A 27,003-nucleotide genomic window follows, 5' to 3' on the forward strand; every position below is an offset into this window, starting at 1 on the left:
CAAGCAAAAACGCGCATAAACGCGTAACATATTTTCTTTGTTTTCTGAGTGCTATAGCCAAGAGATGTGTTTCTTTAAAAAAACGCTACTTAACGCTAAAAAACGCGCAAAAACGTGAATGCAAAATGCGGTAAAAATCGCGTTTTTAACGCCGATTTTTCCAGGCGTCGGAGCTAGCTTTGCAGCCAGTTTTTTAAAACGTCCGTGTGCATGAGCACTTAAGATCATGTAAAGGCAGGTGTCCCAATACTTTTGGTAATATAGTGTACTTGATCTGCCATTTTAGACTATAGGAGGCTTAAAAGCTATATTTAAAAAATTTTGCAGGGGTCTCCAAACTATGGCCCGTGGGCCAGATCTTGAAACTTCGGTTCCAGAAACTTCCACATATTCATTCATGGCTAATAAAACCACTTTATTATAGCCAACAATAATAGCCCCTTTATTCTATATCTATACATATTTTCATTTTTGCTTCTCCTATAGGAACTTGAAAAATCGGCTTAATGATTCCCAAGGTACATTCACAAAAGAATCTGCAAAAGGGGGATCAATGCTCCCCAGAAAAGTAAAAAAACAAAAAAAAAAACTAAAATAAAAAACCAGTAGAAATATCCCAATGTACTGCATTCGGGATCACTATACTCCGGTTGGCCCTACAGGTCGCTCTGCTGCTCACCTCTATTCAATGCCCTTGTACTGACACACAATACCATCCAGTGGACCCAAGTCCAAAAGTTTTGAGAATTGTCAAACTTTTCTCACTTGTGTCCTGAAATTGTCCAAAACGTCAACATAGTATCCTTCCATTAAGCCACTTGTATAGCCGTACGGTGCCACAGTTATGTGCCAGCCCCGTGATAAACAGGACCAATGTGTACCGCCGTCATTAAGACCCTCTATTGTCGACGTTGCTTGTGTGGAGATCCCGAGGTCCACCAGGAGTATTTCTGGGACAAGGAACACGTGGCTTTGTTGTGTCCTCCGTCTGGCAGTTCAGTGCAAGTTGAAACAGCGTTGTAAATGCTCAGCAGGACAGCCAGAAATACGATGGCAGCTGCTACAATGGAGAGGGCGCTCCAGTGGTTCAGTAGCTTGGGGTACAGCATGTGGATGTAGTCAATGCACTCCTCGATTTTACTGGAAGACATCGATAAATATTACGCTCTGCAGGGGAACCGCTTATGGCTCTAGATCAAAATCATTTAATCTCTTTAACAAATATCCCTTCCCCATATCTGAACCCTTAATTTAACCCGCTAAACAAGCCTTTAACTCTTACCTGCCCCCCAACCAAACACCTAATCTTTAACACAAAGTGGTAGTAAAGCCTTTAAATGTATACCTTCAGGTAAGTCTATAATAAGGCTTATCTGTAGGTACAGTAAATATCTCTCCTAAATGTGCACCGTTTAGGAGATATTCATGTAGCACCCTTTACTTTAGGTAGGTGCTAGATACAGTTTGTTTTGTAGAGCAGGAAAATTTAAGCAGGCCTAGCTGGAAGCTAGGCCTGTTTGTTTTGATCTGTGGGATGGGAGTGGCCTAGAGTAGGCTGGTGGCTCACAGGCAGCATTCCACTTCTTGGTTAGCTCCCTCTGGCCTCCAGAAGACTCTGGAAGCAGAGGAGGGGGAAGAGAGGTGGAGTTGTCTGAGGTGTTTCAGGGAGCCCTGACCAATTCTCTCCCCCCCAACTAGGATTGGCAGGGGCAGGCCTCTTTGAAATACCCAAGGTCAGCTCAGCTGGGGAGGAGTTGTTCGGGAGGAAGAAAAAGAGATGGAGTGTTAGGCTGTCGGGGCCTTTGAAGGAGTGCCCCCCCCCCCCCCGCCCCAAGTCTGGTGGGGCGTGACCTTGGGTCAGGGGCTCGGAGCTGTGAAGGAACCCCATACAACCCAAAGGGTGTCTTGAACAGGGCCAGGAGAGCACAGCGGGGAATACTGCTGGGCAAGTCTCCAGGAGGGATCCACCAGGTTGTCGGTGAGTGACAGGCATGGCCGGGGAGCTGGGAGAAGCATGCCATGGCGGATTGGGAGGCAGTCTGGATGTAGGGCCAGGGGCAGAGACTGATGTTACTGCCAGTGAATAGTGATGGCCGAACGGTTCGCCCGGCGGTCGTTTCGCGGCGAATTTCCGACTTTCGCCGTCCGCGGGTTCGAACGCCTTTTTCCGTCGTTCGCCCCGGCGGACTTACGTGTTTAATGTATACAAGAACTTTAACCTTTCGTGACACGTTTATCATGTGTTACAGGACAACCAATTGAGACATGACAGCTCATGGACACTTGGACATTCCCCCTAACCTATAAATACACCCGATCCGGTGGCCATTTTACATTCTTTCTTCTGTCACTGTAGGGAAAGGATCCTGTGTGGAGTAGGGACAGAGAAAACGCTAGCTATTTGGTACACAAAAGTTCTTTTCAGGACTGGTATAGGTGTTAGGTCAGCAGCCTGAGTTTCTTTTGTCAGTTTAGATAAAGGGACAGAGCGCTGTATGCTGCTATTTTAGGGACAGCTCAGCCAGATTAGTCTTTCTTCATCATCATCATCATCATCATCATTAGCTGTTACTATCAGGTCCACAAAAGAGCTGTTCCAGCTAATCGTTCCAGCCTACTCTTTTTTGCCAATTTGTATAGGGACAGGCAGGAAGCAGTGTGTCAGGCAGTGAGGATAATTTTAAAGACTTGCTGTTACTATTAGTTCCACAAAGGTTCTTTTCAGGACTGGTATCAGTGGTACGGTAATAGGCTTGTACACGTATAATATTCTTTCTTCCAAATATAGAAAGAATATTATACTTGACTGCTGCCCTTCTGCTGCAGTCTGCTAATCATTCACAACTCACTTGTTCCACAAAGCTCTTTATCAGGACTGGTAACTTGGTCTGTCTAGGGTGCTACGGTACATAGGCTTGGGTGCGGTACAGTCTGCTGTTCTGTAAGGACCGCTATCGGTCCACAATACATAGGGTTGCCGTGCACTACTGCTGACCGCTGCCCTATACTGCAGCAGTCCTTCATTGGTATAGGGACTGACGTACAGTCTGCTAATCACTAACACACAACCTGCTTGGTCCACAAAAGTTCTTATAAGGACTGGTAACTTGGTATAGGGTGCTACGGTACATAGGCTTGAGTGCGGTACAGTCTGCTGTTCTGTAAGGACCGCTATCGGTCCACAATACATAGGGTTGCCGTGCACTACTGCTGACCGCTGCCCTATACTGCAGCAGTCCTTCATTGGTATAGGGACTGACGTACAGTCTGCTAATCACTAACACACAACCTGCTTGGTCCACAAAAGTTCTTATAAGGACTGGTAACTTGGTATAGGGTGCTACGGTACATAGGCTTGAGTGCGGTACAGTCTGCTGTTCTGTAAGGACCGCTATCGGTCCACAATACATAGGGTTGCCGTGCACTACTGCTGACCGCTGCCCTATACTGCAGCAGTCCTTCATTGGTATAGGGACTGACGTACAGTCTGCTAATCACTAACACACAACCTGCTTGTTCCACAAAAGTTCTTATAAGGACTGGTAACTTGGTATAGGGTGCTACGGTACATAGGCTTGAGTGCGGTACAGTCTGCTGTTCTGTAAGGACCGCTATCGGTCCACAATAGATAGGGTTGACGTGCACCACTGCTGACCGCTGCCCTATACTGCAGCAGTCCTTCAGCGGTATAGGGACTGACGTACAGTCTGCTAAACACTAATACACAACCTGCTTGGTCCACAAAAGTTCTTATAAGGACTGGTAACTTGGTATAGGGTGCTACGGTACATAGGCTTGAGTGCGGTACAGTCTGCTGTTCTGTAAGGACCGCTATCGGTCCACAATAGATAGGGTTGACGTGCACCACTGCTGACCGCTGCCCTATACTGCAGCAGTCCTTCAGCGGTATAGGGACTGACGTACAGTCTGCTAAACACTAATACACAACCTGCTTGGTCCACAAAAGTTCTTATAAGGACTGGTAACTTGGTATAGGGTGCTACGGTACATAGGCTTGAGTGCGGTACAGTCTGCTGTTCTGTAAGGACCGCTATCGGTCCACAATAGATAGGGTTGACGTGCACCACTGCTGACCGCTGCCCTATACTGCAGCAGTCCTTCAGCGGTATAGGGACTGACGCACAGTCTGCTAAACACTAACACACAACCTGCTTGGTCCACAAAAGTTTTTATAAGGACTGGTAACTTGGTATAGGGTGCTACGGTACATAGGCCTGAGTGCGTTACAGTCTGCTGTTCTGTAAGGACCGCTATCGGTCCACAATACATAGGGTTGCCGTGCACTACTGCTGACCGCTGCCCTATACTGCAGCAGTCCTTCATTGGTATAGGGACTGACGTACAGTCTGCTAATCACTAACACACAACCTGCTTGGTCCACAAAAGTTCTTATAAGGACTGGTAACTTGGTATAGGGTGCTACGGTACATAGGCCTGAGTGCGTTACAGTCTGCTGTTCTGTAAGGACCGCTATCGGTCCACAATACATAGGGTTGACGTGCACCACTGCTGACCGCTCACCTATACTGCAGCAGTCCTTCAGCGGTATAGGGACTAAGAGTTTTGTCACAGGGTCATTTAAAAAATGACATGCAGAGGAAGAGGCAGGCCCTTCCGCAGGGGTGGTAGGGGTAGGGCAGGAGCAACAGGCTTGAGCCAAAGTGGGAAGTTGCAGAAGGTGCGTTCAATTACTTTAAAGGATGCACCAGACTTGGTTGAGTGGCTCGCTCAGCCTTACTCTTCTGCACCCTCCTCATCCTCTCGATCTGCACCCTCTTCTTCACTCTCTGCTATGTGCACCCCCAAAGACACTACCACCAACAACACGACCACCACCACCACCACCACATACCTTCCGCTTGAGTCACTGGAATTATTTTCCGATCCATATCAAGAGGACATTTCTGATGCGCAGCCACTCTTGGTATTGGATCAGGAAGAGGAGGTAGCAACAAGCGCTACTCAGCAGTCTGACGCCAGTACCCAGATCAGCCCAAGGAGGAGGTTGGTCCCCGGTGTTGCTGCCTACTCTACTTATAGCGGTGGGGAAGGTGACGTTGATGATGACGTGTCTAGTGATGTCACGTGGGTGCCCACAAGAGAGGAAGAGGAGGGGAGTTCAGAGGGAGATATGGACCAGCAGATAGGGAGGAGAAGCAGCAATGACTTACATTGCACAGCAGGGACAAAGCAGACTGCAAATGTATCAGGAGCGAGTCATCGACCATGTACGGTCACATCTGGCGCTCCCAGGACACCGGCACATGGCTCCGCAGTGTGGGCTTTTTTTAACGTGTCCGCTGCTGACAATAGCGTTGCCATCTGCAATCTTTGCAGTCAACGCGTTAGTCGCGGTAAGCCCAATACTCACCTAGGGACGACCGCCTTAAGAAGGCACATGAGCAGCCATCACCGAGCCCAGTGGGAGCAACGGAACACACAAAGCCACACTGCAGGCTCTCACCGTCCAGCCTCGTCTTCTACTTCTCCTTCTCCTCTCTCCTCACAATTGTCCTCCACTCCACCTTCCATCACGCCAAGCTCACATTTTTCTGCAAAAAGGCAGGCTTCCGTGGGCCTAATGTTTGAGCGTAAAAAAATGATGACGCCGGATAACCCTCTTGCCCAACGGTTGGCGGCTGGCTTGTCAGAACTCATAGCCCGCCAACTACTGCCATATAAACTGGTGGACTCGGAGGCCTTTCGCAAATTTGTGGCCATTGGAACACCACAATGGAAGGTCCCAGGAAGGAAGTATTTCTCAGAGAAGGGCATCCCAGAGCTATATGGCCATGTTCAGCGGCAAGTGAATGTATCTCTGGCACACAGTGTCGGTGCCAAGATACATCTGACCACAGACACGTGGTCTAGCAAACACGGGCAGGGAAGGTATATCAGTTTTACTGCCCACTGGGTGAACCTTCTGACGGCCGTCAAGCATGTAACCCGTGGCACCCGTGTAGATTTGGTTTTACCGCCACGGATTGCATGCAGGCCTGACTCTTCTTCTCCTCCTCCTACTCCATCCTCCTCCCTCTCCTCCTCAGCTGCCTCCTCCTTTTCCGCTGCTAGCGTCTCTTCCACTGCACCGCCCAAGCTCCCCAGAACCTATTCCACATGCCAGGTGAGACGTTGCCATGCCGTGCTGCGTCTGTTGTGCCTGGAAGCAAAGAGCCACACTGGCCCGGCACTCCTTTCAGCTTTGCGTTCACAGGCAGATGAGTGGCTAACACCGCTCAATTTGACAGTTGGTAAAGTGGTGTGTGACAACGGTGCCAATCTGCTTAGCGCATTGAAACAGGGCAAAATCACGCACGTGCCGTGCATGGCACACGTCTTAAACTTGGTCGTGCAGCGATTCCTTGTCAAATACCCTGGGGTCCAGGACATCTTGCGGCAGGCAAGGAAAATCTCGGCCCATTTCAGAAGATCTTACACGGCCATGGCTCGCCTTGCTGACATTCAGCGGCGACACCATCTGCCGGTCAGACGTCTTATTTGCGATTGCCCGACGCGATGGAACTCAACCTTCTATATGCTTGATAGGCTGCTCCAGCAGAAACGTGCAGTTAACGTCTACCTGTATGAACTCTGCGAAAGAAACGGTTCTGGGGAGCTGGGTTTTTTTTCACCGCGCCAGTGGCTGCTCATGCGCGACACATGCAGACTTCTGCGGCCATTTGAGGAGATCACCAAACTGGTCAGTCGCAGCCATGGCGCCATCAGTGACATGGTACCTTATGCCTTCTTTCTGGAGCGTGCATTGCGTCGTGTCATTGATCAGGCTGTGGAGGAGCAGGAGCGGGAAGATGAGGAAGTCGCAATGCTGGATGAATTCCCAGGGGGGGCTACTCTATCTGAGACAAGTCAACAACAGGAGTCTGATGAGGAGTCAGAGGAGGATGGTGCCGGGGCGGATGAGCAGGAGCAAGAAGAGCATGCTTTAAACCTTTCTGGGATCCCTGTTGTGCGAGGATGGGGAGAGGAGAATGAAGAGGACGACATTATCCTGGATGATGAGCAGGAGCCAGGCCACCACACCGCTTCCACTTTAGTGCAAATGGGGGCCTTCATGCTCCAGTGTTTTAATAGGGACCCCCGTATAAAAAGCATGAGGGTCAAGGACCAGTACTGGGTGGCAACGTACTTAGACCCCCGGTACAAACACAAAATGGCGGAAATGTTACCGCCGTCGCAGAGGGCTGTCAGAATGCAGCACTTCCAGGCCTTGCTTCGAGAAATGCTGCATTCTGCTTTTGCGTGCGCTGGCAGAGGAGCAATTCCCACTCCCAGAGAAGGATTTGCGGGTACCAATCCAACAGCGCCTGCAAGAAGAGGCCGGTTTGAAGATGTGTTGGTGACTTCGGATATGAGGTCATTCTTTCAGCCGACCCATCGACAGGTGTCATCCGGATCCAGCATCAGGGAACGCCTAGACCGTCAGGTGTCCGACTACATTGGGTTAACGGCCGATGTGGACGCTCTGAGGAGTGATGAACCCCTAGACTACTGGGTGGGCAGGCTTGACCTCTGGCCAGAGCTTGCCCAATTTGCAATCGAACTGTTGGCTTGCCCCTCATCCAGTGTCCTGTCCGAAAGGACGTTCAGCGCAGCAGGGGGGATTGTGACCGATAAGCGTACTCGCCTAGCTCACCACAGTGTTAACTACCTCACATTTCTAAAAATGAATGAGGCATGGATCTCGGAGGAATTCAACACATGTGATCAGTAGACCATGTATATGTCTATAAACAATTTTTGGAATCAAGCACACAGACCTTCTTAATTCATTTGGCTCACTTCCCTGACCCAAAAAAGCACACCGTACTATATGCCCCTACCCTCCTCTTTGAAGAGGTTGAGCGGTGTCATATTTCTACTGGGGCTGCTTATTATGAGGGGTTCCCACCATCCCTGTGCTGTGCTGACTTCCTCCTGGGTGTTCTTATTATGAGGGGCTCCCACCATCCCTGTGCTGTGCTGACTTCCTCCTGGGGGTTCTTATTATGAGGGGATCACACCATCCCTGTGCTGTGCTGACTTCCTCCTGGGGCTGCTTACGGTGCTGCTGTCAGCGCTGTATGTCACGGAGCTGCTGTCAGCGCTGTATGTCACGGAGCTGCTGTCAGCGCTGTATGTCACGGAGCTGCTGTCAGCGCTGTATGTCACGGAGCTGCTGTCAGCGCTGTATGTCACGGAGCTGCTGTCAGCGCTGTATGTCACGGAGCTGCTGTCAGCGCTGTATGTCACGGAGCTGCTGTCAGCGCTGTATGTCACGGAGCTGCTGTCAGCGCTGTATGTCACGGAGCTGCTGTCAGCGCTGTATGTCACGGAGCTGCTGTCAGCGCTGTATGTCACGGAGCTGCTGTCAGCGCTGTATGTCACGGAGCTGCTGTCAGCGCTGTATGTCACGGAGCTGCTGTCAGCGCTGTATGTCACGGAGCTGCTGTCAGCGCTGTATGTCACGGTGCTGCTGTCAGCGCTGTATGTCACGGAGCTGCTGTCAGCGCTGTATGTCACGGAGCTGCTGTCAGCGCTGTATGTCACGGTGCTGCTGTCAGCGCTGTATGTCACGGAGCTGCTGTCAGCGCTGTATGTCACGGAGCTGCTGTCAGCGCTGTATGTCACGGAGCTGCTGTCAGCGCTGTATGTCACGGAGCTGCTGTCAGCGCTGTATGTCACGGAGCTGCTGTCAGCGCTGTATGTCACGGAGCTGCTGTCAGCGCTGTATGTCACGGAGCTGCTGTCAGCGCTGTATGTCACGGTGCTGCTGTCAGCGCTGTATGTCACGGAGCTGCTGTCAGCGCTGTATGTCACGGAGCTGCTGTCAGTGCTGTATGTCACGGAGCTGCTGTCAGCGCTGTATGTCACGGAGCTGCTGTCAGCGCTGTATGTCACGGTGCTGCTGTCAGCGCTGTATGTCACGGAGCTGCTGTCAGCGCTGTATGTCACGGAGCTGCTGTCAGTGCTGTATGTCACGGAGCTGCTGTCAGCGCTGTATGTCACGGAGCTGCTGTCAGCGCTGTATGTCACGGAGCTGCTGTCAGCGCTGTATGTCACGGTGCTGCTGTCAGCGCTGTATGTCACGGAGCTGCTGTCAGCGCTGTATGTCACGGAGCTGCTGTCAGCGCTGTATGTCACGGAGATGCTGTCAGCGCTGTATGTCACGGAGCTGCTGTCAGCGCTGTATGTCACGGAGCTGCTGTCAGCGCTGTATGTCACGGTGCTGATGTCAGTGCTCTGTATTACGGTGCTGCTGTCAGTGCTCTGTATCTCCTGCACCCTCTTGTTTGCCTACCCTGGTCCCTGACCTTCCCTCTCCTCCATTGCCTTCATTAGCTCCATAGTCCTGAATTGTCAGAACAATTTCCCAAATAAAAAAAAAATGCTTGTAGTTATCGATCCCAAATTCACCTCATACATGTATTATGCTATTGTCCAGGTGGTGGGACTACGTGCTACCCCCTAATAATTACCCCGTGGCCGCAAATTCGACCTAAAGGTTTGCGAAATTCGCCTCCCATTGAAGTCAATGGAGCCCGCGGCGAACGGTCGTTTTCGCGAACGTTTGTGTCCGTTCGCGTTTCGCGTTCGCGAAACGTCCCGTCGGAAGTTCGTCCATCACTACCAGTGAAGTCGGGCAGCTGCAGCCAGGAGGGCTGTCAGGGTCTACAAAGGGTTGACTGGGATCAGTAGTTCACCAAAGAGGGAAGCTAGCACCAGAACTTTCTTTTGCTACACCATAGGGACCCACGGTCCCCGCCTGTAATAAGGCATTCTGCTAAGGCCTGGCTGAACCAGAGTTAGGCCTAACCATATGCTAGCTGTACCTGAAAAGTAGTGCTTGAGTAGAGTTTCTAATTTGTCCCAAGCCATGCAAGAATCTTTTCTGGGCATCCCATAAATTCCTTAACCCCATCCAAGTTCTAATCCCTCAACAAAATACAAAAAAACAAAACAAAAAACAAAGCTGATGGACTTGTTCATTGTCTTGAAGTGACCGGAAGTGACTGCCGGGCTGGGCAGGGTGACAGGTGGGCCACATCATTCAGCAGCCCCTATGGGGGTACCGCTACATTAATTTTAGCAGTGCCGGTGGTGTCATTGGCACATGTGCTCTTAATGGATGGAGTGCCATCCATAGAAGAACCATGCCACAGACTTGACTCCCGCCGCATGGGAGTGCCCAAATTAGACAATATTTTTCTTTTATGCCAAGTGATCAACTTTCGACCCCTTTGCAGAGTTTCTTTTAACAAACAAGTTTAAGGCTAGAGAATAATGAAGCCTAAACTGATGGCCACACAACCCCTCATCTTTCCTGACCACTATTTATCCTCGTTCCCCGTGGTCTCACCTGCTCTTCAGTTTTGTGAATTCTTCCTCTTCTTCCTCATACTCAATTGGACTTTCAGTTACCTTATCCTCTTCCTCCTCCTTAAATTCCTGAAGACCCTGAACCTTCTTCAGACCTTCTTGAAACCTTAGAGAAAGAACATCATTACCATAACGCGATCAATGCACGCTACATCCTGCCAGTTGTTGAGGAACCAAAAGTACAGACATATCTCTACCAGTGGTATTAGAGAAAGTCAGAATGGAACCTAAGATGGTTTTTATAGGCAGTGCCGGGATTAAAGTCCGTGGGAGGCCGCTAGGCAGTTGAAACCTTGAGGCCCCCCCCCCACAGGTTTCTGGAGGTTTCTCCTGTAAGCTCTAGTGGGATACCATTGAACCAAGTAGTGTGCACGCCAACCGCTAGATGGAGATGACCATTACACGTACCTAGGATGCACCAAAACTTTTTACAAATGGAAAGCTGAAAGAAGATGAGCTTTTAAGAGAAACTGTAATGAGAACCCAATGTCTATGGTCAGGGCTGCTGTTAGAAACCACAGGGCCCTGTACAGCCTGACAGGACCCCACCCGAAAAATGTCATATTTTCGCTAAAATGCCACGATTGCGATGCTATGCTTCAGTGCTGAATGGCCACATGGCAGGAAAAGGAAGGGGCTGGTAAATGTGGTATATTTACCAGTCCCCTCCCTGCTCTCCATTCCGAAACGGATTTACCTGTATGCCTGCAGCAGCTGCCGGCAGGAGAGAAGGGAAGCTGGCAGCTCTGAGGGGGAAGGGGGCGCAGATCCAAGAACCAATTCCCCTGAAGTACAGACAAATGGATGGAGTCCTCGGCAGTGCAGGTAGACAGCAACATTTCCTGGAGCTGGTCCAAGAGTCCTGGATGGATAGACATGACTGGCGGTGGGCGGGGCACGCGTTTCAGAGCATGCATGCTCCTTCAGGCCACGGGGGAGCAATGTTTGGGGTTGGATATTCTGCGCAGCTGAGTCCTGGAGCGTGGCTGCAATAGCGGGGAGCGAGCCACACTATGGTACTGCAGTTACAGGTATCTTTCGAAGCTGGCAGACTTTTTTTTATTTTTTTAAAGTCATCCTAGCAGTTGATTAGCTGCTGGATTGAAAAATTGGTGTGGCGGTACAGGAGGACAATTACAGAAGGATGCACTGTGTCTGTCTCTCCCTCCAGCAGCTGAAAGCAGGCGGGAGGGAGAGGGGGTAAAACAGTCTTTCAGCTGCTGGAGGGAGAGACACAGACAGTGCATTGTTCTGCAATTGTCCTCCCACCCCGCTGCACCCATCTCCCTCCGTAAGCTTCCCACATCCGATTTCCCTCTGTGTTCCTGGGCAGTATAATTGTGCTCCCATCCCACCACACCGATCCCCCTGCTGTCTGGGCCCCATACAGGAGGGCCCAGTGGTAACCCCACCGGCAGCCTTGAGCACACCTGTATTAATGAGACAACTCTAGACGGATGAGCCCAGGAGGCACAGCAGACAGCAGCATTGTCAGTCGAGGGGGGAGTATTAAATGTACTAACAGATTTAAACACACTTTGAAGCCAAACTCCAGCTCACACTTTATAATCTGTTACAGCAAACAGGTCCCCCCCCCCCCCTTTTGGAATAAAGGTTTTACACAAATAAAAGCTGATCGTTTTATACACCCCTGCCAGTGCCAAACAGTTTGTCTCATCCATGTAAACTGATACATTCTGCTGGAGAGCTTGTGCTTTTGAAAAACAACTGCTTTGCTGGCTGGATCATCAGATTAAAATAGAAGAAAAAGCCTAAAAAAAGAACAACAAACACAGCCACCACATCTAAGAATTGGTAAGCTGCAATATAATAAATATTTGCCCTTAAGTTTAATACCACTGTACTCTGTAGATACAATATTGAATATACAATGTATAATCTTATAGGTAATCCCCATTTGCCTTTGGCTTTCATTACAGTGTTTTTATTACAGTGCTGTTATCACTGACTCAGGGCAACATGAAACCTGCTTTGTTTAAATGTAGCCTGTCTGCAGTCTGTGCTGTGTAGTGCAGACAGCAAGATGTTTGCAGACCGGGACTGAGAAATACAAAAGGCATCCGCCTGCTTGAAACACGTTCAGCTTCATGAGCGTTAATGACATCACCTACCCTTTGTTATAAGCATCTTCTTCAATCTTTGCCTTCATCACAGCGCTGATCTCCTCAGGAGGGTTCACTATCAGCGATGGCGTTCGGACCTCACATCCCTCCAGCTCCACGCCGGACTTTGCACTGGACCAACAGATTAAGACCACGTATTAGCTACAACATACTACTAAAGCTTGAACCTTTTCCTCAAATTGTTACAGTGGATACTTTAAGAGCCTGCACATGCATTAGAATGGGACTTTACGGCTCAATATCTCAGGAACAGAGCAAAAAGATATTTAAAGGATAAAAAAAAAAAAAAAAAAAAAAGATTTTATTGATTTACAAAAGATAAAAAATAAAAAGTAGAGGGGGGGGGGGGGGGGCACACTTCATTGAGGCCCAAACAGGTTGGAGAAAAAAAAAAAAAAAAGTACAATTCATGTCAGACAAGCTTTTACCCCCCTTGACATAATACTAGACAAAAATGGATCATAAGGCATCATAAGAATTGCTCCTCCTCCATAACATAATTGGTGGGTCGAAGCATTTGAGGTCACTAAACATTTCGCCACCAAGGCTTCATCAGGAGAATTTTGTGTCCTGACATAAATGCAAGAAATGCTCATAGTCAGCATAGAAAAAGATTAAAAGTGTTTTTTTTTTGTCAATTCAGATGGATACCGCCAAGTGAGCGTCATGTATTGACATATTGTCAGAAGTATTGGAACGCCTGCCTTTACACGCACATGACCTTTAATGCCATCCCAGTCTTAGTCCACAGGGTTCAATATCGAGTTGGCCCACCCTTTGCATCTTTAAACAGCTTCAACTCTTCTGGGAAGGCCATCCACAAGGTTTAGGAACGTGTCTATGGGAATGTTGGACCATTCTTCCAGAAGCGTAGTTGTGAGGTCAGGCACAGATGTTCGACAAGAAGGCCTGGCTCCAATTCATCCCAAAGGTGTTCTATCGGGTTGAGGCCAGGACTCTGTGCAGGCCAGTCAAGTTCCTCCACCCCAAACTCGCTCATCCATGTCTTTATGGACCTTGCTTTGTGCACTGGTTGCGCAGTCATGTTGGAATAGGAAGGGGACATCTCCAAACCATTCCCACAAAGTTGGGAGCATGAAATTGTCCAAACTTCCTTGGTATGCTGACGCTTTAAGAGTTCTCTTCACTGGAACTAAGGGGCCAAGCCCAACCCTTGAAAAAAAAAAACCCACACCATAATCCCCCCTCCACCAATTTATTTAGACCAGTGCACAAAGCAAGGTCCATAAAGACATGGATGAGCTAGTTTGGGGTGGAGGAACTTGACTGGCCTGCACAGAGTCCCGACATCAACCCGATAGAACACCCTTGGGATGAATGGGAGAGGAGACAGAGTCAGGCCTTCTCGCCTGGCATCAATGCCTATCCTCATAAATGCGCTTCTGGAAGAATGGTCAAACATTCCCATAGACACATTCCTAAACCTTGTGGGCGGCCTTCCCAGAAGAGTTGAAGCTGTTATAGCTGCAAAGAGTGGGCCAACTCAATATTGAACCCTACGGACTAAGACTGGGATGCCATTAAAGTTGATGTGCGTGTAAAGGCAGGAGTCCCAATACTTTTGGTAATCTAGTGTAGAACCAGTAGGTGGCAAAGCAGTGTTACATCAATGTCAAGACCTTAATTTCCGCACAAGTACCGAAATGTGTACACGTGTATTTGTGAAACGTAAAATGTCTTTTCTTTAGGCCCTTTGAATGTATTATGGATAAAATAGGCACACTACCCACATTCTTCACCCCCTAGCAGAGTCCACTTCCTCCTTGTCTTGGTTGGTGCTTGGTTGTTTTTAAAGGTACCAATAACCCAAACCACAACCTTCATATATTTTATTTGATCAATTCATATAAAAAAAAAAAAAAAAAAAAAAATAGAAAATCAGGAAAACTTTTAAGATTCACTAAAAACATTGCATTGTTTTGGATATTCAGACATAATCTATAATTACAATCCCGAGATGTTTCAACAATAGGCTTCCTCAGGAGATATATGTTACCACCCCGAAGTTCATGACGTGTAAAGGCTAGCATCCCAATACTTTTGACAAAAAATAAATAAAAAATCATATATATCTATATCTACATCTATATCTATATATATATGCGGCTCCTGAAGAGCACGCGCTATGCGTTTTTTAAAGTTATGCCTGAACTTCAGTTTGGTTACAATTGTCTAAATTTAGACTTCAGCATCAGTCTGACTGGACTGTAAGCCACAGAGGGCACTGTCTCTTCTGGCAGGCATGGAACTATGGTCTGGTTAGGTGCTTAAGCTACTCTGTCGGAGCCCGCCCAATGGGAGTGGCACTCTCGCTGTGCTTTCTGGGAGAGGGTATTTAAGATGCGGACGTCACGTGGTTCGGCGTTCCGGTCCATAATGATGTACTGACTTCATGGTCCTGGTCCTCCTGACCAGCCCCCAGGAAGGCTATGGCCTGGGGTGCGGATCCATCCGATTTTGATGTCTCGGGGCTGACTAGCCCAAGGCAAGGAGACTAAAGGAGGATTCTGAGGTGGTTGGGTGCTGTCTCCAGTTTGGGAAAGACCCAGTAACTTCAAGCATTCCAGGGGAGGACTCTTCAGAAGACCACTACCCAAGAGAATCCGGTCTTGTGGATATCGCCAAGCTGGCTGAAAGATCCAGGTATCCTACGAGTGTTCTTCAAGCTTAGTTTCCCTACGTGTTCTACAATGTCTGTGGCAGAGACATTATCTTGTATGTTCTACAACATCTGTAGCAGAGACTTGTTCCTGAGTAAAGCACCTTGTTGGCTGCTAGGCCTTGTGAGAGAGGGACTGTCCAACCTGAGTGATCATCCAGCTGCGAATGGCTATTCTCTGGATGCAGTCAAAGCAAGTTCTTCAACATTTTGACTTTGACACTAAGAGTACCTGAATTTCCTTTCCAACCCTCTGATCCCAATTTAAGAGACTGTTCACTGTCTACGTTTTGCAAATAAAATCCATTCAAGTGGATCTGTTGTCAGTCTCTCGAGTTACTGGGCATTTACCACGGGACACCCTTAGACGTGAAGCGAGTGGAACAGAAGGCAACGGTAAGCCCATATCTAGCCAGCAGCTCCTTCGGGGTAGTGCTAAATACACACACACACATTATATATATCTATATCTATATCTATATCTATATCTATATCTATATCTATATCTATATCTATATCTATATCTATATCTATATCTATATCTATATCTATATCTATATCTATATCTATATCTATATCTATATCTATATCTATTTTTTTTTATGATGTAGTTCTACTGTGTATTATATATGAACCCATAGTGGGGGAACTGGAGAAAACTGCGAACAACATTTACTGTGTATGCTGATGCCGTTGGTCTATTTAAAACCCAAATGTCTTATAATGGGTGAATGGCAGCAGTCAACGCCTAGCCCTTGAAAGAAGTCCGGTTGACCCCTTCTCTTAAGATTTACAGCAATCGGGAAGCTTATCTCGCCCTCGGCAGTTCCATTGATTGTGTCATGTCAGCAAGTCTATTCCTTCAGGCAAGCAACAATTTCCTGCCCCGATATCCGAGGGTGACCCATCACATTCATGGGAGGGCCGGGTGGGTCCTCCTTATTTCCAGAGTGCCTGACATCCTGTGTTCCCAGTGGAAACAACCATCAGACTCCGCTTTCCCCTCAGGGTGTGTGTTTTTTTTCTCCAATTGAGAACTTTCATCTAAAACTTTGGAAAGTGACGGTGAGATCACAGGACGTTGGAGAACGCCATCCTGCCATGAATCAGAAGGGTACCACGCTGGCTACAATCAGCCCGTTATCTCTTTTCATGGAAAACCCAATGCTATATTTACAGCTAATCGCCGCAGGCTACTTATGCATTACTTCACGGGAAAGTATTTAGCATTTATCAGAAGGATGCAGACAAAGAATTTCGAATTGCTTCAAATCACAATAAAAGGGTAATGTTTAAAGCTGAATTCCAGGCAGATATTAAAGATCCAAATGAGTGCATTAACCTCTTGCTTACCGGGCCACTTAAGTGGAACTGACCAGGCTGTACATTATACACAGGGCTCTGCACATCATATACCAGACTGCACATCATACACAGGGCTCTGCACATCATATACCAGGCTGTACATTATACACAGGGCTCTGCACATCATATACCAGACTGCACATTATACACAGGGCTCTGCACATCATATACCAGACTGCACATCATACACAGGGCTCTGCACATCATATACCAGACTGTAAATTATACACAGGGCTCTGCACATTATACACAGGGCTCTGCACATCATATACCAGACTGCACATTATACACAGGGCTCTGCACATCATATACCAGACTGTACATTATACACAGGGCTCTGCACATTATACACAGGGCTCTGCACATCATATACCAGACTGCACATTATACACAGGGCTCTGCACATCATATACCAGGCTGTACATTATACACAGGGCTCTGCACATCATATACCAGACTGTACATTATACACAGGGCTCTGCACATTATACACAGGGCTCTGCACATCATATACCAGACTGCACATTATACACAGGGCTCTGCACATCATATACCAGGCTGTATATTATACACAGGGCTCTGCACATCATATACCAGGCTGCACATTATACACAGGGCTCTGCACATCATATACCAGGCTGCACATTATACACCGGGCTCTACTAAAGCAACCTGTAAATCGCACATATCTGCATTCTGCAACCTGTAAATCATACATATCTGCATTCACGACTGCGCCACATGTCCCTTTAAGAATTTTTTTTTTTTTTAAAAAGGTCCTTATGTGCACTGTGTCCCGACGCCGGACACCGTGCGCAGTGCAATATTGGAAGCGCCATGGCTATGTAATCACAAGATTGCGATTGCGTTTTTTTGAGGCAAATGAAGATCCTCGTCCGCAATCTTGTGATTGTATAGACGTGGCACTTCCAATATTGCACTGCGCCCGGTGCCGGGACACAGTGCAAATGAGGACCTTTTTTAAAAAAAAAAAAAATGTTCTTAAAGGGGCATGTTTAAATAACTTTTTTTATTACTTTTATGTTGACTGTAGTCTATCCTTCAATCGCCACATGTCTTACAAAAATATAAAAAACCATATGGTTAGCTGTATTCAATTTAGCAGAGATACACGTGGCAGCTGTGTGCTTTAAAAAATGGGCGCCCTCTATGGACGGGCCGCCACTGATTGAACCCTTACTCCCATCTGTGATCAGCTGAGTCTCAGACTCGCTGATCACAGAGTGCCGCTCGCGCCCTGCAGGAGGAGCACAGGACGTTCGAGCATAGGAGAATGTCTATGGACGCCCTCCCAGCAAATTATAGGAGGGAGCCAGGGCACTGCTGAGGGCTCCTAGGCTGGGATGTTGTCAGAGAGCTCTGTCCGGATGTAAAGCACCCCGTCGGACCCTCCCACCAGCTATCATCTGCCTGCACTGAGAAACACACAGACCCAGTGATGACAGATGACATCAGTGGGTCTAAAATAAGGAATGTAATGAAAACAAAAGGTTTTCTTCAAATATTTCATTAGCACACTGGTATCCCAGCAGTTTGTTTTTATTGTGCCCAGACATACACGTTAACCCCATTAAAGTGGGCTTTTCACCCTCCCCCCTTTCCATTTTTTTAAACCCCTCCTTACCTGGTGCATAGCTCCCAACTGTTCCCGATTTCAAAAGTCTGTCCCTGAATTGGAGCAATGTCCATCTTTCCCACTTTCCCCCTCATTTGTCCCTCATTTTGGTATGATCCTTATAGTTGCATATAAAAGGCACTTTATCTTTCAAAAAGTGTTTCCAAGGCGCTAAACCTTTTATCCAAATTGTAAATCGCCACATTTGTAAATTTTTAAAGCCAATATAAAAAGAAAAAAGTAGTGGTAAAAAAAAGCCCTTTTGGATTTTTTTGGGGTTAATTCTCCTTTAAGGGGGTGTGGCAGGAGGCGTGTCCCATGACTACATACATTTGCTAGTAGGTGTCCCTCATTCCCATCTCAAAAGGTTGGGAGGTATTCTGGTGGCGAGTTCTTCACATTTGAGATGCTCACCCATCCAGGGGATCCAGCGTTGAGCCGAGAACCTCAGCTCTTCTGGCAGCGCTCGGCACTGGACCACCGTGTTACATAGTTATATAGGTGGTCAGGTTAAAAAGAAACAGCAGTCAATCCAGTTCAACCCATGATGTATGTTTAGGTCAATAGTACATCATTCATCCCTGTATGTTGTGGTCGTTAAGATGCCCATACAATAGCTTTTTTTAAACTATCAGCACTATCTGCTGAAACCACCGCTTGTGGAAGAGATTTCCACATCCTTATCCCTTTGACAGTAAAGAACCCTCTACGCAATTTAAGGTTAAACCGCGTTCATTCCAATTTTAGGGAATGGCCGTGTTTCTTTTTAACCCCCTTCTAGACTGGCACATGCCGATATACGTCGGCAGAATGTCACGGGTGGGCAAAAGGGCGTACAGGTACGTCCCCTTTAAAAGTGGTTGTAAACCCTCCATTACAACTTAATGTCTTTAAAAGCTATATAGCACAGGCAGATGATCGCTGCCTGTGAAAGTGCACTGTTTTGGTTTCCATAGTAATCGTCCGGCAATGTTCAGCGACATCAGCCGCGATTGCGCACTAGGCACATTGTGTAGCGGCGCACTATGTGTGCCGTTTCTGTCTGCTCTGCACGCCGGGTCATTAGCATTCACTATCTTCCTCTCAGAACGGCACAGAGGGAAGTCTCGCGATGCAGCAATCATAGCCTTCCTGCTTCTCCCCCTTCGATTTGCCTTCAGCTATGGGTTTGGGGTTTTGCCGTAGTAAAGCCTATGGAAATAGAGGCTTGGTTTCGGCGATATGGCGCATGCATGAGATTTGTAACTGCAATCATAGTAAGGGCAGAAATGACGTTCACGAATTGATTCAAGAAACAGCAGTAGAAATGGCGCGGCCAATACCCGGAAGAGAAGATAATCTAAATAAGATAAAAAGGTATTTCCTAACCATGTTTTTTGGCCGATTTATAAAAGGGTTTTCATTTGCAATACTTAGCAGTATATATCAATTGAAAAAAAAAATATCGTCTGGGATTTACTTCCTCTTTAAGATGCGGCATTGTGGGCGTGCGGACGCTGCTCCGTGACCCCAAGTCCCGCGGGACTTGATGTCCGCGGTCGCATCACGGCACGGAAGAACAGGGAGATTCCTTTGTAAACAAGCATGACAGTTCATCATGGATTGTGGGGCATGTTGAAAGGTGGGAGCTCCCAATGACCATATTTTATTGGGACACACCTCTTCATAACGTCCAGCATCCGCTTACTTTGCAGTTCTGGTGAATGGAACCTCAGAGCTACAAAGAAAGCTGGTACTGGAAGGCTTTCCATTGCCAGACATGGAGATTGCAGGTCTCAACAAGGAGCAGTCATAGAATGCCCCTGTGGGTGTCAGTTGATCAATATCCAAATAGTTAACTATTACACAAAGGCCCTGCAGCCCAACATAGCACTGGTTTATAGGACAGATGGCCCCCCCAGCCCAGTCTTCCCCTGCCATGTGTACATCTTAACTGAGGTAAAATGAAGAACTTACTTTTCCGATAGGGGAGAAAGTGTTGGGGTGGTGGGTAGACTGTTCCTGTTGTTGGGTGATTCTGCCTAGACGGAACAGAGAATGGTAAGAATATCAGAAATTGAATTCAAAGATGGATTATCAAGACTACAGATATCACACACGGCCAACTGAATTCAGGCAGCACTTACTAGAGAAGACAGTGCTGAGATAGGGGATGAGTTCGGGGACTGTCCAGGGATGTTCAGCAAATTAAATTTCGGAACTACAGCAACACTCACTCGTCTTCGCGGCATATTCTGGAGGGAAGAAGCAAACAGCAGTGTGAGTGAAGAATTGCGATACTTCATTTTGAACTCTTTTCAGGCGGTGATTAAAGCGGGCAACTTCCTGAAAAATGTTCTCTTCTCCTGTTCAGGACATCTTTCCATCAGTGCTCCTCCATGTCAGTGTATGCAACAATACACTCCCTTTTCAGTTATATTTTAGGCGCGTGTAAATGTAGAAGACATTAGTTGATGTAAATAAATGGGACAAGTTGTCATTAGGATGAGTATGGCTTCTTATAAGTTTTGGGCATGGCAACAATGAGATTTCCCTGCCACGTGTCCCAGTTCTTTTCCTGTCCACCTAATTGTTCCTGACCACTTTTGTGGGTTCCAGCTCTTCCTGTTGCCTAAATCTATTATTACCCAATATAAAACAAATAGAATTCCAGCAGTGATGGTGGGAACCCCTCATATTGTGTTGGCTCTTTTTTGACCTTGTACTGGTCATCCTTTGCATTGTTCAGAATACTGTCAAGACACACAAGGTTAAACATATTGACAGATGTTTACCATGGATTTCAGGCCTCCTTTTCCTTACTTTGGGCTCAGCAAGTGTGCACACACCTCAGGAACTTGGTGCAGAGATGGTGGGAAACCCACATAATGGGCACTGCAAGTGTACAGACCCAGGAACTTAGCACATGGATGGTGGGAACCCCTGATAATGGGCACAGTGAGTGTAAAGACCCGGGAACTCAGCACATGGTGGGAACCCCTCATAATGGGCACAGTGAGTGTAAAGACCCGGGAACTCAGCACATGGTGGGAACCCCTCATAATGGGCACAGTGAGTGTACAGGCCCGGGAACTCAGCACATGGTGGGAACCCCTCATAATGGGCACAGTGAGTGTAAAGACCCGGGAACTCAGCACATGGTGGGAACCCCTCATAATGGGCACAGTGAGTGTACAGGCCCAGGAACTCAGCACATGGTGGGAACCCCTCATAATGGGCACAGTGAGTGTACAGACCCAGGAACTCAGCACATGGTGGGAACCCCTCATAATGGGCACAGAGTGTACAGACCGGGAACTCAGCACATGGTGGGAACCTCTCATAATGGGCACAGTGAGTGTACAGACCTGGAAACTCAGCATATGGATGGTGGGAACCCTTCATAATGGGCACAACAGCTGTGTAGACCCGGGAACTGAGCACAGGGATGGTAGGAATCCCTCATAATGGGCACAGCAGCTGTGCAGACCCAGTAATGAAGGAAGTTCACCAACAGAGTCCCTGAGAAATAATGTTTTCTGTAGTGGCTTCTCTGGGCCATTAAAATGCTGCACATGCCCAGTGCGTGGTCTCTTTCTGTAGCTGAGCTCCATCTAATGGAGTACAGATAGAGTGGGGAGGGTGCACAAGCGCAGTCAGAATGGCCTTTAGTTGCAGCTAGGGGGTGCATCATTGAAATGTTCAACCCGTCCTACAAGTAGCAGGATGGAGGGAGATGAAGGGCCAGTGGTTTTTGTGAAGAGGACCCCCAATAATAGCTGCAACTGTAATGGGAGGATGTGTAGCATTTACAATAGGGAGAACTCTGGTATGTACTATTCTGAGGATATAGAACTGCATGGAGGAGTTTTGGAAAATCTTTCTAAAGGAAACTTTCAGTGAGTGGGTATTTATCACATTTTCTATGTCATAATGGTGTTGATCAATTTAGTCTGGAAAATGTATGATTGAGGCACCCAATTTGACTCAGATGATTGATAGATGAAGGTCATGCATTTATACTGGAGGCATTGGCTCCGGTGAGGCTGCTCTGAGCACAAATCGGGTGTTTTTGTGTTCTGAGTATCTACCAACTTTCACTTGCATCAGTTTAGGACGCATGCCTTTACACGTATGACATGACACAATGGAACTGCTGAGGGCAAGATAAGATTTACAGCAATCAGAAAGCTTAAGAGAAGAGGTCAACCGGACATCTTTTAAGGGCTAGGCGTTGACTGCTGCCAATCCTCCATTAGAAGACATTTAGATTTTAAATTAGATGAATCGCATCAGCATGCAGTAAATGTTATTTGCAGAGCAGCTATAACAGCTTCAACACATTTTGGACAATTTCATGCTCCCAAGTTTGGGGAAACAGTTTGGGGAAACAGTTTGGGGAAACAGTTTGGGGAAACAGTTTGGGGAAACAGTTTGGGGAAACAGTTTGGGGAAACAGTTTGGGGAAACAGTTTGGGGAAACAGTTTGGGGAAACAGTTTGGGGAAACAGTTTGGGGAAACAGTTTGGGGAAACAGTTTGGGGAAACAGTTTGGGGAAACAGTTTGGGGAAACAGTTTGGGGAAACAGTTTGGGGAAACAGTTTGGGGAAACAGTTTGGGGAAACAGTTTGGGGAAACAGTTTGGGGAAACAGTTTGGGGAAACAGTTTGGGGAAACAGTTTGGGGAAACAGTTTGGGGAAACAGTTTGGGGAAACAGTTTGGGGAAACAGTTTGGGGAAACAGTTTGGGGAAACAGTTTGGGGAAACAGTTTGGGGAAACAGTTTGGGGAAACAGTTTGGGGAAACAGTTTGGGGAAACAGTTTGGGATGGCCTCTTCCTGTTCCAACATGGTTGCGCACCAGTGCACAAAGCAAGGTCCATAAAGACATGGATGAGTGAATTTGAGGTGGAGGAACTTTACTGGCCTGCACAGAGTCCTGACCTCACCCCCGATAGAACACCTTTGGGATAAATTAGAGAAGAGACTGCGAGCCAGGCCTTCTTTGGCCACATCAGTGCCTGACTTCAGAAATGCGCTTCTGGAAGAGTGCTCAAACATTCCCATAGACACACTCCTAAACCTTGTGGACGGGCTTCCCATAAGAAGCTGTTATAGCTGCAAAGGGCAGGCCAACTCAATATTGAACCTTACGGACTAAGGCTGTCAAGCGTCCCAATACTTTTGGTACTATAATCTATATTTGCCATTTTAGACTATAGGGAGGTTCAAAAGCTATATTTTAATACTTTACGGCAGGGGTCTCCAAACTATGGAACGTGGGCCAGATATTGAAGCTTCGGTTCCAGAAACTTCCACATATTCATTCATTATGGCTAATAAAACCACAGCCAATAATAGCCCCTTTATTCTATATCCATACATGTTTTCGTCCTTATTAAAAAGACATTGGTTTCATAATTCTTGTTCTATGGGCTTCTATAGAACTAAAAGTGAACGTTGGCTTAATGGTTTAAATCAGGAAGTTCATGGGATGAGCAAAGAGTTCAAAGTTCAGTAGAAACCAGGCAAGATTGTTTTAAGATAGATATCAGACAATAAGCTGTCCAGCATCTTGGCTGGACACAGTAGAGGCTTTGGGTTCAGGTCCATGTACTGTAACAGTACTATATGTCATAGGATGGATTTTAACTTTGCTCATGTTTTTTTTAATCTGATGGAGTGTTAGTTCATACCAGTTGTCTATTCATAGCTTTTTCTTTTTTTCTAATTTTATGAACCTTAACAATAAAAGATTTTGGAATCAGCGGCAATTTAATGGTCTTCATACGTTTTTGTAAATACTAGAGCTGTGGAAATGAAAGATTCATCAATCAAAATTCTTTTGATCGGTACTCACCTCTCCGCCGGCTTCCGGGTCTTCGGGGAGTTCCGTCGGCGATCCGGTGACGTCACGGACATCAACGTCACGGACATCAACGTCACTGGACTCCTCCCCCTTCCCCAAGTGCCTCTGTCTGCTAACGAAGGGAAGGGGGGAGGAGTCCGGTGACGTTGAAGTTCTGATTGAACGCAACGCGTATGGAGGAGGAGCTATGCATGACGTCACTCACTGCTGCCCTACGGAACTAACATGATTGTCGGCTTTACATGCTGTGTTTTTATCATCTTTATGTGAGTAGTTTGTGTTTGAACACAAAAATTAAATCTTATACTTAAGCGGTGAGCACTTTGATCTTTTTCTACCCATGACCCGGCGTCCTTGCTGAGATCTAAGGAGACGTGAGAGAAGTTTATGGTCCGTGTTAACCCTTTTGATACCCGCTTGCATGACCACCTGTTTGCACAGGGGTCCATGCCATAAGGTGAGAGTGATTAGTTAGCCTGGAGGTGGAGGGATTGTCACACTACTGTGGAAAAAATAATGACTTAAGTCAGTGCTACAGTTTGAATTTAAAACGTATTTGTGTGAACTGGGAAGTTGAGTCATGGATTGTGGAAACTAGTGTCGGGTGATTGTATATAGTGTATACCATATTTACCACTGACTAATGCAGAGTTGCAATGCAAGGAGATCAGCTAAAAGTAATTGGATCAGTATGTGCGTTATAATCAAAATTAGTTGATAAAAAAAAAAAAAAAAAAAAAACACGATTAATCAAACACGAAAATTTTAATCAGTAACAGCCCTAGTAAATATCATTTTGTGTGTATTATTTCTGTTGTGATTTGATAAGCATATTGTTTTGTATCTTTGTTCTGTGGCCCTGAAAAAAGGGAGATCTTCTATGAGCTCCTGAAACATGTTGACTATTTTTGTCTATGAATTAACATTATTTTTAAAAGCTTTTTGGACACCTAGTTCCTTGGTCTGGCGCTCTCATTTGACTTTTTATACCTCATTTTTTTTGTAATGTCTTCTTTGCTGTTCACTTAATTTTAATATCCTACCTTGCCAATAGTCAATGACATCGAACGAGAAGAGCGTGGAACACCATCTTCTGTAAGTGAAAGAGGAAAAAAAAGGTCATTTTCATTTAAGGGCAGCCAACCCAAAAGTGATATTTAATTTATAGGTGTGTCTTGGTGATCTAGATCAGCCCCTTGATGTGCCCTTCAATGACAGAATGGGAGGATCTCCTGGGCCATAAATTTTGGCTTTGATCCTGTCCACCTGGAAATGGTGGGTGTTCCATCCACCTTTGTGTGCTCCAGCTCCTCCCATTACAAATTTTCACAATATAAAATACATTTTAAAAATTCAACAGGGATGGTGGGAGTCTCTCATAATGGGTACAACGGGGGTGTAGAGGCAGGAACAAAGTGCAAAGATTTCAATAGAGTCCCCAAGGAACAGAAGAGACTGCCAGGGGTAGAACTCTATCATCTACCAAACACTGAAATAGTATTTCTGGCTGGACTGACCCTTATCCTTAAGTTTTGTTTAAAACTCCAGGATTCCTTGCATTGGCCAGGTAAAGTATCCTGGGGATCGTACAGTATATGGTCAAAAGTTTGTGGACATCTGACCACCAAACCTACTACTTAGCTAAAAGCAGGGGCAGACTGACAACTCATGGGTCCCCCGGGCAATAGGAGATTATGGGGCCCCAAGCAATCAGAGATTATGGGGCCCACACAGTATACACACAGTATACACAGACATGTTTCTATTGGCTGAGAAGGTACTGGAGAGGTGGGGCAGCTATAATCTCAGGATTTTTAGACCAAAAGGATGTCGGTAAGGGACATTTCAGAGAAAGATGTAAAAAAAAACAAAAAAAAAACTGATTTTTACATACTGTCCCTGGTTTTACTGAGGCTGGCAACAGTGATGGGGCCCCCTAGTGACCCGGGGCCCTCGGGCAGTGCCAGAGTGGCCAAATGGTCAGTCCTCCCCTGGCTAAAAGTATGTAGACATCTCCAAATTATAAGGTTCAGGTGTTTACAGTGAAGAGTACTGTTAACACTACAGTGTGCAAAGACATTGTAGACAAATGTGTGCTTCCAACCTTGAGGAAACAGTTTGGAGAAGGTACTTTTCTGTACCAACATGATTGTGCCCCTTTGCGCTAAGCAAGCGCCAAAAAGACATTGAAGGGGAGGGGGGTATTTACTAAAACTGGAGCACTCAATCTTATGCAGATGTGCATGGTAGCCAATCAGCTTCTAACTTCAGCAATAAAACCCGGAAGCCGATTGGTTTCTATGCAGAGTTGCACCAGATTTTGCACTCTCCAATTTTAGTAAATAACCCAAATGGTTTTACCAGTTTGATGCGTCTTGCACAGATTAGCCTTGTAAATCAGGTCTTCTTATCCAACATCAGTGCCTGACTTTAGAAACATTCTTTTTGCTGTATGGGCACAATTTCCCAAAGACAATCTTGTGGAAAGCCTTCCCATACAAGGAGGTGAGGAGTCCATAATAGCCATGACTTTGGAATGGGATGTCCAACCTCATGTAGATAAATGGTCAAATGTTGACAATATAGTGAAGTTCCCTATTAGATGGAAAACCTAAATATACCAAACTGTAGGGTCTCGGACATTGTGGGTAAACACATAATCCTCATTCTATATTGACAAATCTTACAAATAAATATTGCCCAGCCAATAGGATTTGTCCTTTTATTGTCTACGCCTTTCTAGAAGGGAAAAAAAATTAAAAATACATGTTGGTAGACTGCTGGACCAGAATGTAGAATTGATGAGGCTTGAAATCCAAATTTCAGAGGCAGCTCTCTCAACCGGGGTATCCTTGGGGGGACTCTAGAGACATTTTTTAGAGTGTAGAAGGAGGGGGGGGGGGGGGAGTGACAAATCTAATACAACTTTAG

General features: G+C 46.7%; 1 protein-coding gene across 3 annotated transcripts in view; it reads right to left on the minus strand.

Annotated features, from left to right (window-relative positions):
- Positions 1-394: 394 nt before the first annotated feature.
- The window catches only part of IRAG1 (inositol 1,4,5-triphosphate receptor associated 1), a 213,544-nt gene continuing 186,935 nt past the window's right edge, over positions 395-27,003 (minus strand). For all 3 annotated transcript variants that reach the window (XM_077453556.1, XM_077453557.1, XM_077453555.1), the window contains exons 15-20: positions 25,116-25,165; positions 20,350-20,457; positions 20,180-20,244; positions 12,531-12,653; positions 10,379-10,504; positions 395-1,140 (exon numbers count right to left, since the gene is read on the minus strand). In XM_077453556.1, the coding sequence (XP_077309682.1) occupies positions 900-1,140; positions 10,379-10,504; positions 12,531-12,653; positions 20,180-20,244; positions 20,350-20,457; positions 25,116-25,165 (713 nt within the window). In that variant the 3' untranslated portion in view covers positions 395-899. The remainder of the gene's footprint in view (positions 1,141-10,378; positions 10,505-12,530; positions 12,654-20,179; positions 20,245-20,349; positions 20,458-25,115; positions 25,166-27,003) is intronic.

Source organism: Lithobates pipiens, unplaced genomic scaffold (genome assembly GCF_037356315.1).
Source record: "Lithobates pipiens isolate NorthernLeopardFrog02 unplaced genomic scaffold, aLitPip1_a1.2 Scaffold_24, whole genome shotgun sequence".
Taxonomy (NCBI): Eukaryota; Metazoa; Chordata; class Amphibia; order Anura; family Ranidae; genus Lithobates; species Lithobates pipiens.